The sequence below is a fragment of the Apaloderma vittatum genome, unplaced genomic scaffold (genome assembly GCF_000703405.1).
Source record: "Apaloderma vittatum isolate BGI_N311 unplaced genomic scaffold, ASM70340v1 scaffold6799, whole genome shotgun sequence".
Lineage (NCBI taxonomy): Eukaryota > Metazoa > Chordata > Aves > Trogoniformes > Trogonidae > Apaloderma > Apaloderma vittatum.
Window position 1 is genome coordinate 116,082 of NW_009734570.1, and position 15,280 is coordinate 131,361.

Consider the following 15,280-nt stretch of genomic DNA (forward strand, 5'->3'; position numbering starts at 1 on the left):
GGATGTGATTTAATTGATCATCTGTACCCCATCCTGTAATTTCACAGTCACAGAAGAATTACAGCTCCCAAAATGCAGGCCCATGAAACAGCTGCTGTAAAAATCTTTCCTTCAGAATGCAGTAGATCAAAATTCATAAGAGCAGATGCAAAAAGAAACTCAACTCCACATCTGAATTAGCTGGTTTCAAATGAATTTGGTCAAGAAGAAATGTAGCAACATAAAATGCACAAAAGTAATAAATGTGTATCAGCCAAGCGTGACAGACAGGCAGAAACGTAGTACTTTTCATACTCTTAGTAAAATTGATGTGAATATATTTTTCTTTTTTGTTGCCAAACCATCTGCCTACCATTAGATGCTGTAATTCACCTTGCTAGCAAACATCCAGTTTCGCAAATGCAGCACTGGCATTAAGATTTTTCACTATCTTTACTGCATAATTTTATGTTGCAATTCTACAATCAAATTTCATTCCCTCTTTAATGAACTGCAATTCCTCTTAAATCTCATCACCTAAAGAGAATCCAGAAGCACACTAATACTCTAGCTTTCAAATCCATTAGTTCCATGTATTTATTTTCTTTGATGAGCTTTGGGAGTCCTGTCAGCTTCCACTGACTACACAGAATTATCTTGCAAGAGCAGAGCATTACTATTTCAACACATTTTAAATGTTTTTATTTATTGTTCTCAGCTGATGAGTGTATTCTTTTATCAATATGATGAAAGACACATTGCTAGCTGGAGCTGCATTGTGTTCCGTTCCTCACTCTAAGATTAATTCCTGTAAAAACAGTCCTCCATATACCATGAGCACTTATAACTAAAATCAATAGTAATCAACAGCCAATGAATATAATCACTGTCTTGGAGAAAATGGAAAAAGTGGGAACAACATAGCAAGGATCAAGCTCTAATACAAAATGAGTTACACAATTTTCCATTCTTCTGTGATTTTACATCACAAAATAAGCAACCATTCAAATTAAGAGAAATATACTACGTTAGCCAGAGGTATGTAATGTTTTAAAGACATTTTAATTAGTCTTCAAACCTCTGCTTTGCTTGGAAATAAGCTGAGACCACCAATGTCTGGAAAAATAGGTTTCTGGAAAGAATGTATTTCTAAATCAAGCTATGTTGATAGTGTAGGCGTATGAAGCAGAATAAAAGAAGTTAACTGTTTCACTCCATCATAAAGTACATATATGGAACTAGCATGTACCAAGAATGTATTATGTAATTAATTATAGATCAAATTAGCAGATAGAAAGAAAATAAAAGAAAAAAGAATTAAAAAGAGGTATGTGTTTCAGGTCTACAGCTCTCAGCATCTGTCCAGACAGGGGCCAAAAACAGGTAATACATTTGAGTCTAGTCAGGACCATTTCTGAATCCCTGACCAACAAGGAAAAAAAACAAGGACTACCGTGCTATACACGTAAGAGGAAAGTTTGTTTCCTCATAGTATGCAACTTGGAATAGAATTAGAAAGAGAACTCGAGATCTCACAAGAAAATTAAGCACTCCTTGTGTATGAGGAATGATAGAGATTGATGCCTGGAGAAAACAGAGTGCATCTATGTCAGTGTTGCAGTTCAAATTAGGAATGGTGTTTCAAAGCAACTGTTGCCAGCGTCTTTACAGCACTTCAGTGAACATCAAAAGGTATCTTGTATCAAACAAATGGAGTTTCTGTTAAGCTAAACAGTAGTTCCACGTACTCACAGAAATTTAGTCCACAGCACCAGATCAGAGGTAGCCTAAAAACAAAACTGCTCAATATGTGCACAGTGTGGATGCGAGGTCCTCAGCACCAAACACTTCAATTCTACAAATCCGTTTCTACTTCATTGTACTATTTGCTAACGTGGACAGATCTAAACTGCTCTTACGGCTTCTCAGCATCATGTTCTATCAAGCTAGTAGATACAGAAGAATCATTGTCAATATATATGACAAAAAAAAATTGATTCATGAAGCTCTATCTTATTTGAACAGAGCAGAAAATTGCATTGGAATTCTCAATGCCAGAGCATAAATGACAATGTGTTATCCAAAATGCAACTCAAAACCAGAATACATTAGTCTGATGCCTCAAGCTTCCAAGAACCCTTGACCAAATCATGCTTGAGTAGTAGCAAGATTTGTAAATCAACAGTCAAGCAAGACCACTCAGGGAGCTCAAGGTTACAGACCCTTCCATTCAAGTACTCTTACACTTTTTCCAACTCTCCATAGATTTTTCTGGCGCTGTTACCTCCAACTTCCAGACAGTACAGGCACGTTCTTTCTTTTAGCTTTATATTCAGTAAATTATTGCATACTAGGGCTTAAGGACAGGCCCAGACTGACCAAGCATATAAACCTAGAAAAAAGGTCTCTTGTTCCTGGGACAGTAAATAAACCTTGAAAGACTAGGAAAGGTACATGTCTAAGGCCAAATGCAGATGTTCTTGCGAACTGGCAACACAAACAGAAAAAGAGAGCAGTTAGACGTCTTTTAAAGAAAGAACCAAGCGTGCCTGTGTGATTGAAAACTCCAAAGCCCATAAGGGCAAAAGCAACTCTTCCTTCAACCAAAACAGGCTGAAGAACCCGAGAAATATATGATACCTTTTATGCAGCACGTAAAAAGGATCATGTGAGAGAGAACACTTTTAAAATTTCAAATACAGACAACATACACTCAATCAAAATCAAATATTGGAAAGCATTCAGGAAAAAGTTCTGAATGTAACCAGAGAAATACCACTCTGGCTGGAAAGCCAGTAGGCACAGCCAGTGTCCAGTGAACTGCAGCTGGGCCACAGCAGAGCTGTCTTTTGAGTCTGTAAGCTCAGTTTACCAGATCATAACCCCAACTCCACTGTTACTCAAAGAGTTTTTAATGGTCCAGTAAAACGAAAGCTTTTACCCACAAGCACATAACATACCAAATTTAAAGCTGCCACAACCATCCTAGAAGAACTGTTTCTCCAGAAACTGGTGAAAAATCTCAGAAGCACTTAATGCGACAGAAACGTGATCTCACAGCCTGAGAATACAAGTATGTAGGAACTTGGAAATAATTTTAGTTCAATAGAAGCTTACAAAGATTAATGGAGTTTTGTGGAAGAAGAATTAAGTGGTACCTGAGTAACATCTGATTACAGATGGTTATGAGTGATTGCCTGCCACAAGATACCTACAATTAGTCAGCTATGACCATGACCCATTCCTGCCACAACAGAAGCCTTCTTCAGAGAAAGTCATCAGCATCTGAATTAATGCACTATTGGTCAGGGCACAACATTGAACAGGATGTCTTAAATAGGGGGAAGAAGAGAGTGTTTTTCTCTAATAATTTCATTTATTCTCTGTCATGTCCCAGTAGACTCCACTGAAACATGTTCAGTTTCACAGCCTACTACTGCAGCGCCCTAGAGTGAGGAGGGATGTGAAGGCAATGAATAAACTTTTCAAAAACGCACACGGCCTTCACGTAGATTTTTTTTTTTAACTGTCTGACCATACACGTTCAGGTATTATATTACTGGTGATAGTAGTTCTGGGTTTTGAGTTCTGTTTTATGAAGCATCTAGCAGGCATTGTGATCTTTTGAACAGTTGCATGGTTCAGTGGTGGACCTCTACTAAGTGAGCAGTTGGGCTCGATCATCTTAAGAGTCTTTTCCATCCCAAACAATTCTATGATTGTATGTTAACATCTATATCCCTCTGGCTTGCTCAGAAATTCAACAGGGGCAGGCAATTTTTACTACTGTATAGAAAGCATACAGCATTACAAAATGAGAGAAAAAGACGAAAACCAGGTGGGTCAACATCTCAACCATAAAACAATAAACACATTTCACCTTATATATAAGGTAGAAAACATAAAGCAACTTCTCTGATTTCCATCCTGAAATGCTTTGTTCAAAAGGGAGAAAGAATAAAGAACAAAACCTGGAAACAATATAAAAGGATTATTTTCCTAAGAAGCTGTAAGACTACACTCTGCAACCAGGTTACAGAGAAATACAGGCGGTGGAGTGATTCAGGATAAAATCCCTACATTAGCTGCCATTAACACTTTTCTGCCATCATTACAACAGTACCTTTGTACTCTATTTGTACAGCAGGCAAAGCATGCTGTATCTTATGAGTGTAAAGTTGTGCTTCGGTAAGAAGTCCGTTTTGACTTTTTTTTAAAACTACAGAAATAATTGTAAAAGATATTTTATGAAGTCCAAGAGCTTTGATGTTCCTTTCATGAATTTGCATAAGCATATGTTAATTTATAAAATTCAACTGACCAGGTTTTTTCACTAATGAAATGAATCATTTCAAAACTTTTTTTTCAACATTGATCCAAAATAATTGCACTGCATAATATTCAGCTTCTACGCATACTGGGCAAACTCTGCATTCACTTCATTTGTTAACAATTTCTTTATTTCTGCTCAACTTCCCTTTTACACTAAGTACTAATACAAGTCTGAAATATTAGCACTGAAATCCTGTTTCATTTACTTTCAGGGGAAAACAGAATGATGGCTACATTTAAAGTATCGAATTCCACTATAAGCCAAAATACAAGAAGTGTAGCATTATTCCAAAACTCATTCTCTTTTTCCTCTCTTCTTTAGCTTCAATAAATATGCAGAAGATTAAGGTCTGATTTTCTCTTTTAGCTAACAGTGGGAAAGAGAAGGGCTCACAAAATGGCAAACAAGTCAAGTAACACGAGGTAGGGGAATAAATAGTCAGCAAAATTCTTTTTTTATTAGAGGATTTTAATCTTACCGTGCTACAACTAAAAACTGGTCAATCTGACGGTCAGTAAGGGGGCTATCTGGATCCCATACTTTTACTTCCAGCTTTGCCTGTTCTCTGTCATCTAATTCTCCTGTCAAAAGGTAGATGGGACAAAACACTTATTACTCACAATGTTTTTCTCTGTGTATTTCTTGTACTATGTTTAAAAGAGACATTGTACATTTTTAAAAACACACACAGTACTTAACCAGCAGTTATTAATTTAAATTCCATAATGCAGCATCAGTAAATTAGGTATCTTCCCTTAAAATCAGCATTTCAACTTAAGGAGGTGTTCTTAGGAGGCATAGAATCAAAGAACTTTAACAAAATATGATTATAAACTTGAAATCATAACCTAAGCAACCAATAGTTTCTTCACATGTCTTCTCAACTAAATCAAAGTCACTTAAGCCATATTAAAATTTTACACTTCACGAGCTTCAGCAATTAAATTCTATCTAATTTGTATTCTATGCCCCAAAATAAGAATCATCATGAAAAAAAATGCTATCTACTACATTTAATTATTTTTTTCACGTCTTGCTCTCAGCCACTACATTATCGGTATTGTTAACAAATATTATACTACTAAAATTGCTGTGTACATTGACTAGTTCTATCCTCTTACAAAATAACATAAAAGGGTACAACACAAGCAAGTTACTATATACTACATAATCAAATCTCAACTGAAGTTTTCTGGACAGAACAATTTGTGTACATTCGTGTGGCCAAAACAATGGTGGTGGTTTCCAAAATTCCATTTGCCCTATATTCATGTCATTAAGAACAGAGTAGGGCATTCGTACTGCCTGGAAGAAACACAAAGTGTGAAGATGCTACAGTTCATTTTTCTATAGAAGCCTAAATCTTTGGCTTGACTACCACATCAACGACTTCTAATTGCAAAATGAGAAAAATTACAGTGGCTGATGAAGTAGGCATCACACATTCTACAAGTATGAGAAGATTTACCTGTGGGATGTGGCCAACACACTCATGGCCACAAGACTATGACAACTGGCAAGTTAATACAATTTGTCTTTTCTTGGTATTTTAGAGTATGAGCATGGTCTTTCTTCAGTGAACATGGGAATGCTTAGCTGGCTGCCAATACTTGTCTCTGACTTTTATGAGCTACTACAGAAATAAAAACCTGTTCCTCATTACAGTTATTTTCATTTCCTTTGAAGATCTAGACTGCGCAGGTACCTCTCTGAGCATGTAGATCATTTTAGTCTGAGCTATTTCTTATGACTTAATGAAAATCGCCAGTCCGAACATGCAGAGTATCATGAAGACATGAAATAACCTGTACACAAAGAGTCTGAAAGCAGACTGCAAACCAAGCACTGACTCTTCCAAAATCTGACCATGTATCATGAGCTTCTCTAGCACATTTATACTGGAAGCAAATGAAAATGTGGTCTCTATTTATCCCTACCAAATACACAAGTTAGAACTGCACCATGCTGTCTGGCTAGTGTTTCAGGAACTAATGTCAGTCACATTCCCAGCAAAACATAATAAGTTATTTTCCTCCGATAGGCAAGCAGTAACGAATTGACTGCCTAATGGGACTTGTGCTTAAGCTAATTCACATCCAGTACCAGAGATAAGGTGTTAATTTCTGGCAAGTTTGGGTAGGAATTTAGGTCTATGAACTTATTCAGTTGATGACACAACTGTCAGTACGTTCATTTTTTTTTCCATCTGTGAGAGGCATATTGCGAGTTATGTTCTACATTTTATAAATAATCTAAGCACTTCATTTCAAGCTGTTAATACATAGTTTTCAATATCTTTAATGTCAGTTAACTGTTTCAGGACATCATATCCCACAGACGATAACGATACTCAGGCAGGGAGTCACAAAGAGAAAACATCATACAAGCACAGCATAAGTATTCAACCAAAACATGTCACTCTCCTGAATCAAATCTGCAAAAAGACACAAAAATCCCTGCAACAGTACACTTCTGACTTCAATTACAGGTAATTAAACAATTGCTAATAGAAAATTTCATTGTAACTCTTTAAAAAGCTAAATCTGAAGCATTGCCAAACGGTATTTTTTAATGGTAGTAGATATAAGTAGGATACAAGCAATGGAGTATCTATATCAGAGGAATCCAAACACACAAAATACAGTGTTTGCAATATTAAATATTTCTGCAAAAAATGGTAGACAGAGTTTTCCAGAAAGAAGGTGGTCTCTGCCAAACTGCACTTACAAATAACGCTTAATTCCCAGTTTTCCACTTAAACAGCAGGACATTATCAATTAAACAGGAAGAAAAGTAGGCTAAACAGATCAAATCTTGGAGGCAGTCAAGCAGTGCTGTAAAAATCTTTGAAAAGTTGACTTCAGGAACAAAATTTTTGTTTACTTCCTTTGAATGGGCTGCAAGAATCAGTATAGAAGCATCACAAAACAAACAGGTCGCCTTTCCAGAGGTGGTCTTTCCAAAGAATAATTATAAAAAGCCCTTTGTTTTCCTTCAGCTGTCTGTCTTTACTTAACCATGCTTATACCTCATACCATACTTTTTTTGACACAGCAGACCCCTTTAAAATTAAGACACAATTCCTCTGTTAACATATCTACATTTATCTTTTACGTTGTTGAATTTGACACAGAACTGTAAGACATTCAAGCTGAATTATTTCCTTATACTGCAAATGCCAGGACATGAACAGAACGGGGGAGCTTAAACATTTTCAGTCTTGCATCTTAGAAGCTTCTCAGGTTCTGTTTTACAAGCGTTACCTTCCTTCACCACCAACATACCAATTACAGCTTCTGAGAAGGGCTAGGCTATTTTTTTGAATGGCTGGTATGACATACTATCCAATTTACTCTGAGCGTTGCTTATAATCCCAAAGATGAATTTTACTGGAAAACATTAGTAGATGACCAGAAATATGCCTGGTTTTCTCCTCATCAATCATTCAATGCCTTATATTTCACGGTTTTCTTCTAATGAAAAGCAAAATGTTTCTGTTTTTTTTAAAATAAAAATTAAGTTCTGCAATTCAGTCAGTCATTTTAAACAAAGGAAAATATGATATGCCACTCTGCCAAAAACAGTCTTAAGAAAAAATTTACAGAACAAAAGTAAACCAAATGCAACTTTTAACTGAATGCAATTAAGATGAACTACAGGAAATTAAAGATCTGCTTAGTGTTTTAGGCTTCACTTCCTGCAGATAAACACCCAAATGGTAACTATGGCACTTGGTCCAGCGTGATTCTATGTTCTTATAACATAACTAACTAAAAGAAAATAACTTGCAATATGAATCAAGAACATTTTCTTAGAGTGTAAATCTTTTCATTTTACAGATACATAACAATTCTGCAGTACAGCATCCTTTTAAGAAACTGAAATGCAAAATTCTTAGAAGTTAGAACTTAAAAGAAACAGTTTTGAGGGAAACAACGCCAATTCCATCTTTAATGACAAACAGTTGACAAGGTACCTGACTGAAAAATAGCCAGGACAGTTTTTAGAGACACCACTTGTCAGGTACAATATCTTATTTCTATATTTTGCATAATTTGCACTATTTTTCAAAAAATCTTTTTATTCTCCTTTTCAAGAAGTAATTATTTAGCAGTCACCTCAATCCAAATATAGAAACTAAACAGCTTTCTGGGTGCATCCTGGATCCTTAATCACATGGGACAGAAAATCTGTTATTCCCAGTTTTTGAGGTTCATGAGTAAGAAAGCAGACACAGCCACAGAGAGCACCTGGGACACCAGACCAACAGTGCAAACTGCAGAGTTCTTCCTATTACGAAAATTCATTCAGGGCTTGATACAATGTCTTTATATCAGCCATGAGTTTCCACTCATGCATTAACTCCTCAGACTCATTAGTTACCTAAGCATATAAACATGAAAGCCTCTGTAGATGTTTACATTCTTAAACCTTGCCATATATCTAAAAAACTTCGGGCTTCAGTTTAATACATTTGAAAGAGGAATATCTCTTAGGTACATTGCAAGGATGCAGGAGATACTGTTACTTGTCAGTTCTCATCCTCCTTTAGTTCAGCTCACCATGCAACACAATGACATTTTTGTTATTGAAATACAGGATCAGATTTAGAAGGCAGAGAGAGCATTTAGCAGATTTGTGTCAGAACTGCTGGGCTGCATACTAACTGCAGGTAATCCCAAATGTCTTTTTGAACGTAGCTTCATGTGCTATATAACACTGTTTAAAAAAATTTTTAAAAGGCAACTAATCATTGAAAGAGGCTTCAATTCACAAACCTTCTCATGCTGCTCTTCAGACTACTTGTCTGAAAACTTTTTCTTTTACAGATGACAAAAATAGCATCATGTTGCATTTTTTCATACTGTCCAGCTATGAACAAAGTTCCAGACATTAAGTCTGTGTGTCAAAAGTAAAGCTCATTAGTTACCCTCAAACACTGTGCATATTCATTCTGCATGAAGTGAATTATACAGTCATACACAAAGGTTAATAATTATAAAACATCACACAGCTTTTGACAAATAACTAATGGGAGGGCACACACAGCTTAACTGAGAGAATCAGTTACAAAACAACCAAGTAACCGCCACCAAGAAATAAATTTTACATGAGGTATAGGAGGTAAGACACTTTTCAGATGGATGTACAGACTTCATCTACTGACAACTAATGAGTTCAATTCTTCATAAACTGAATTCACCATAAACAGCTAGCTGATTGTCTCAACTAACAGAAATTTCAAACCTTCTCTCTATAAAAGCTCTGCAGACATAGAATTCTCATCACTCATTTTTGATTTAATTTTATTTGTGATTCTCACCAGTACTGATAATCCAAAATGACCCAGAAAATAGTGTTCAAGAACTTACATTAAACTATGCAAAATATAAAACTGATTACATGCAGATAACTTCTCTGATTCAAGTAACATGAAAAAGCTTAGATTATTTTAAAAGTGGAGGCAAAATGAAAATTATCTGTTTACTTTTCAACTGCAGAACAATTCTCCTCCCTTAGCCTTCCTGACAGATTTATGTCCCAGATTTCAATTAGTCGTTCCGATTAATTGTATGTTTATGCCAATCTTATGATATGAACATAATGCATGTATGAAGACTAGAAATGAAAACCAGACTTTATAAAGACTGTATGTGTGAAGGCTATAGGTGAAATACCAGGTGTACGAGCCTATTATTTGTGTACAGCACCTTAAACTACTACTGAGCATTTTCTAAGCCAATAAAACATGCATGGCCCAATTGCCTCTGATTTCCTGGAGCTCTAGCCTATTAAAAAAAAAAAAAAAAAATCAAACAAAAAACTCAAACCAACCAACAATCATTTTTAACTTAAGAAACTCCTTTTGAATTAAATGGCCTCCAACAACCTTAGAACTCTCTCAGTACTCAGCCTTGTAGTGCTTATAAATTAACTACTGATTATCAAAAGACAAGACCTCACGGAGCACTCAAAACAACTTTAATTCATCACGTTCTAAACTCCTAGGAATAAATAGAAATAATTACAATTGGGCTGGAATAAACTGAACTATAGCCATGTCATAATGACCAACTTTCTCCACAATGCTTCATCAAGAATAGCTGGGAACGGCCAGTGCTGGAAGAAAGGAACAAATAAGGTTGCCTCTTTCCCAAAACTCCACGGAACAGTATGCAAAGAACTTCCACAGATCAGAGAACATGGAGGTATGATGTTCTAAAAATCACCCTGTTCCTCACTTTATAGTCTTTATATTAAATCATATTTTGGTAGAACTCCCACTGTAAAAAAAAATGAAATAATAAAAAGCCAGCCCTTTCATTCTAGCTTTTTATGGCAAATCTAAAGGCAATGACCTAAATTAAATATTGCATAAATCTACAGGGTCACCTTCAGTTCAAAGGCAAAGGTAAACATTCAACTAATGGAGAGACCCAAAACTCACATTTATTTTAGTCTTAGCTTCTTGTATCCCTTTGATATCTGTGAATAAACCTCAGCAATGTGACTTGCACCAAGATGCCCTGCCCCTCACCCCCATGTTAGAGGGCATTTTGGTTGGTACATTCTGTGCAGTGGTCTAGCACCTATTCCCTTCTGAATACAGAAAGTTTGCAACAGTTTTTCTGGGTTCTTGATATAACAACACACATATACACGTATACACACACACACACACACATATATATATACATATGTGACTTCTATAATATGGTCTTCAGGAAAGCACAGCGAAAATGATTTCTGTGTATAAATAACAGCAGTATCATACTACATATGAATATTAGTGATAATTTAAACTACTTGTTTTATAAGGAGGGATACCACAATGCATAGACATTGTATTCCTCAAAAAAAAGCCCCAAACCCCACTAAATTAAAATGAATCTCCAGTTCTGCATTTTTTGATTTTTAAAATAAACTTTGTTATGAATACACAAATTGCCTGTGACTATCGCATTCGAAATAGGACTATACATTTGCACAAATTTAAGCAAACATACAACTTATAGAATGTTTTTCTTTAGTATGAAATGCATTTTTAATTATTCAAGTGTTCACCTGCACCTGGTATTTGGTTTCACCTTCTAGAGAATAAATTAAAAGAAAAATCACAGACTTTACCGTAAAACAGCAAAGGAAACAAGATTCTGAACTCATAAATAAGTCCATTTAGGCAAAGTTTCTGAGGTAGAAAAAAACCAGCAATGTCAATTACCCTAAAAGGCTGCTGCTTGAAAGGTGATTTGAGTGCTCGCTGCAATACATGAATTGGGATAATAAGCACATATACAGCATACAATAAGTAACTGTACCCTTCGTGGGGCTGACTACTCGACACAACTCATTTAGTATTTGAACAATTTCAGCCAAGGCTCTACAGCTATTAATAAAGAAATCTTCCCGACAGCAATCATGCACAACCCTCCACACCAACAATGCAGCACAGGCCATTCAACTGGCACTGCAATCAGAAGGCAAAAGAGACAACTTTAACCGTTTCCTGCACGTTGTACAAAAATAACTAAGCTATTTCATAACTAAGAAAAGAATGAGAACAGATGCACAAGTCTCCTCAAGAAGCTAAAGACAACAGGAAACTGTGGTGCTCTCATTGTGAAGACTAAAATTCCAACTGATTTCTCTTCAAGCACAAAGTAAATTTCTGAAAGGCAGACCTGCCTTCACAATTCAGAGATGGGGGTAAAAAAAAAAAAGAAAAAGAAAAAGAAAAAAGATTGCTTCAACAATCTCCAAGAACAACCCACACAGTTCACCTCTATTGTTGAGCAGTTTTTATAAGATGCAATTGCTAAGCAGCACAATTTCCAAATCCTCTCATTGATCATTTGACTAGTAACAAAGTTGTGAAAGATCTGAGAATTGAAGCTCAGAAATTTCCCTTACTACGTTCTATAAAAATAGTATACTGTAAATATAGTAAGTACACAAGGAAGAAAATAACTTCATCTATGTAACTGCTTGTTTGATCAAAATTATACATGCATTTAATACTACAATGAATTGTATCAAAAAGGCAACAAATATTTTTAAATAGCGTCACTGAAAAGACTTCATAGAACACTATGTTTTGTAAGGCAAAGATTCCAAATACCTAGTTCAGCTTCTCTAGAATATGTGACTGCAACCCTAAAGTGCAGACTTCCCTTCTATCTGCAAGGTTGAGCAGAAGTAAATTAAGTCTTTACTGAAAAGAGGCACAAAGAGACCATTTAAATGTGCTTTGTTTGTTTAGTTTATAGTAAAACTGATAAAACTCTATAAACATGCATTTAATTGCCCAGCACATAAATCACTAAGCTCCCTAAAAGACAGGTTCGCAAGACTGATGTAAAGGATATTATAATCCTATTAAAATTTGACATGGACAACATTACAAAGAGTATCTCACTATTTATGATGATCATGCATTTGACAGTTACACAAAATTAACTCCACAGAGTTTAATAACAAGGAAAAAAATAATTGCGAATTGGACAAGTGACTACCAGATTTAAATCTGCCAACCCTCAGTAAACAGCTCCTTCTTTTATAAAGTATTACAGAAATAATTTAATGTTTACTCAAAGTCAGAAGTGCAACCAATAGAAATGCCATTTGAGAACAAAATCTATCTGAGTGCACGGAACAGGAGTTTTATTTTGTTGTACCACCTTTGTCAGGATTCATCTCATCTGACCTTAAACATCTTCTGATCTTTTTTAGATATCTACTTTAAGCTGAGATAAATCAAGTCTAGGAAACATTCTCCAACTCTGACCATAAAGGTAAACCTTATTGGGTTAGCACAATCACATCTTTTATGTCTAGTATTCTGTTGCAACTTCCACAGGTAGGAACTCCTGAATCTGGTTGTTCTATCTTTTGTTCCATAAGCTGCTTCAGAAAAATTCATTAAAATACAAAGCCGTCATTTTTTAGCTGAAACAATCAACGTCAAAGATATCTCTGTTTCTGGCATATTTTGAAGTTACCAGTTATGTTGCTGCTAAATTACTAGATTTTCTGACAACTTGAAAACTTCAATGCCATTTCACACTGAACTTGGTGAAATCAATTTCTACCAGATTCCTGCGCATCTTCCCGAAGTAAACGCAAGTGAGGCATAAAGGTCTCTTTATACTTGCTCCACACAGTAGTTTTGGTTTTGGAATTTAAGCTTTACTTTCTGCTGTCTAGACCCCAGTAAGGTCATAGAATCATAGAATGGCCTAGGCTGGAAGGGACCTTAGAGATCATCTAGTCCAACCTCCCTGTCATGGGCAGGGATGCCACCTCTCGACTAGACCAGGCAACACATGGGGACCGAGAGGGAATCGAACCCGCGACATCAGCGTTGTCATTGTTGTCAGCACTGCGCTCAAACCACTGAGCTAACTGGTCATCTTGAATTGACCAGAAATCTGGTTTCAGACAACAGACTATGGACTCTCAACTTGCTGTATGTGGAACAAGAAAAACGTGCAAGGTACTATACAAATGAGATCTTCCATCCTACCCAAAAAAGCATTTTATAGTTGACAGCTTTTCGACAAAAATCTTTTTCCTCACATGCCAACATACCACCCATTGAAGAGCCTAAAGTTGCTGCTGTTGTCACCTTCTGTGCATGCACAGGAAAAGCAATTCTTTGATGATCGTACCTAAGCAACTTGGTTCACACTAAATTTACCAAATTATTTTTGTAATTGCAATTTGGTTCACTTAAAAAGGAAACATTGACATGGCCGCAAAATCATCAGCCCTCATGTCTTAAAACTAGTTAAAGACAAAAGGCTAGACATACGCTATCTATAAAATACTGAACTGAGGGGAAAAAAGGCAATATTTAATGTACTTTATTTCCCAATAATTGCTTATTGAATTAGTATGTCCAGTTCTCATATCCAGCAACTGTCATAAAACTAATAACCTAGCACAAATTAAAGACCATAGTTTCTGAGAACTGATAGTACACTAAGACACAGGACTTGTTTAACCTGTCAGACATTTCTCATAGCCACACATGATCCACCTTCAGAGTCTAACAACTATACAGCTCTCCATTTTTAACTTAAATATTTGCATACAGAATCTTCTAAAAACATTTTCTAAAATAAAATAATCAGATGCACCATCCACACAACTGCAGATCTCTGGCTTGGGTGTGATTTTCAAATTCAGTAGCGAGTCTTCCAATAAATGGAAGTAACATGCACCATAAAGTAACAGAACAGGTCCTTCCTCTTGAGATCATAGTTCAGCTCCACTACTCTAGTACATATTTTTTCATTTATTAAATGAATGTAAGATTGGAAAGTATTTAAAGAACCAGAAAATACACTAAAACTAAGCATCCTGAACTGAGGTAATGTTAAAAATCCAAACAGTATATAGACGAGTATTTTTTAATCTGTCTCTTTGCTCATCACCATGTTTAAGCTTAAAATCCTGGAATTCCAATACTCCCAAACATTAACAGGCTGGAATTCTTGAGCTTAATAGTTCCCACCCGGTATGTCTTATCTACCAAAAAAAAAAAAAAAGTATGCTCTTGTAATTGAGTTGCAGTAAAAAGCACAAAAAAAAAAGAGAGAACATACTAGGAAACAACTCTAAAGGAACAGAGAAAAATTTTAGAAGTTTTGGACACAAATTCTCTTTACATCATCGAAAATTTACAGCTCAGATTACCCCAACTGCTCCCCTTCTTCATATTAAATGCTCAGCGACTTTAACCCTATTAATTCAAAAATGTCTTGCCTTCAAGAAATGGAAGCAACTGCACAAGTGTTATTTTGAGGACTCTCTGGATATTTTCAGATGTATAAGAAAGACTCTGGGTTTTTATACAAAAGTTTTGACTATAGTTTATAGTTTTATTTATAAAAAGCAAAGAGAAAGCTTTAAAAAGAATGTCTTTCCTAAAGGCTGCTTCTTCCTTCATTTCAGAGACTTTAATTC

General features: G+C 35.7%; 1 protein-coding gene across 1 annotated transcript in view; it reads right to left on the reverse strand.

Moving 5' to 3' along the window:
• The window catches only part of MTA3 (metastasis associated 1 family, member 3), a 124,553-nt gene that overhangs the window by 76,316 nt on the left and 32,957 nt on the right, over positions 1–15,280 (reverse strand). The window contains exon 5 of the mRNA XM_009876328.1: positions 4,791–4,893. Coding sequence (XP_009874630.1) covers positions 4,791–4,893 — 103 coding nt within the window. The remainder of the gene's footprint in view (positions 1–4,790; positions 4,894–15,280) is intronic.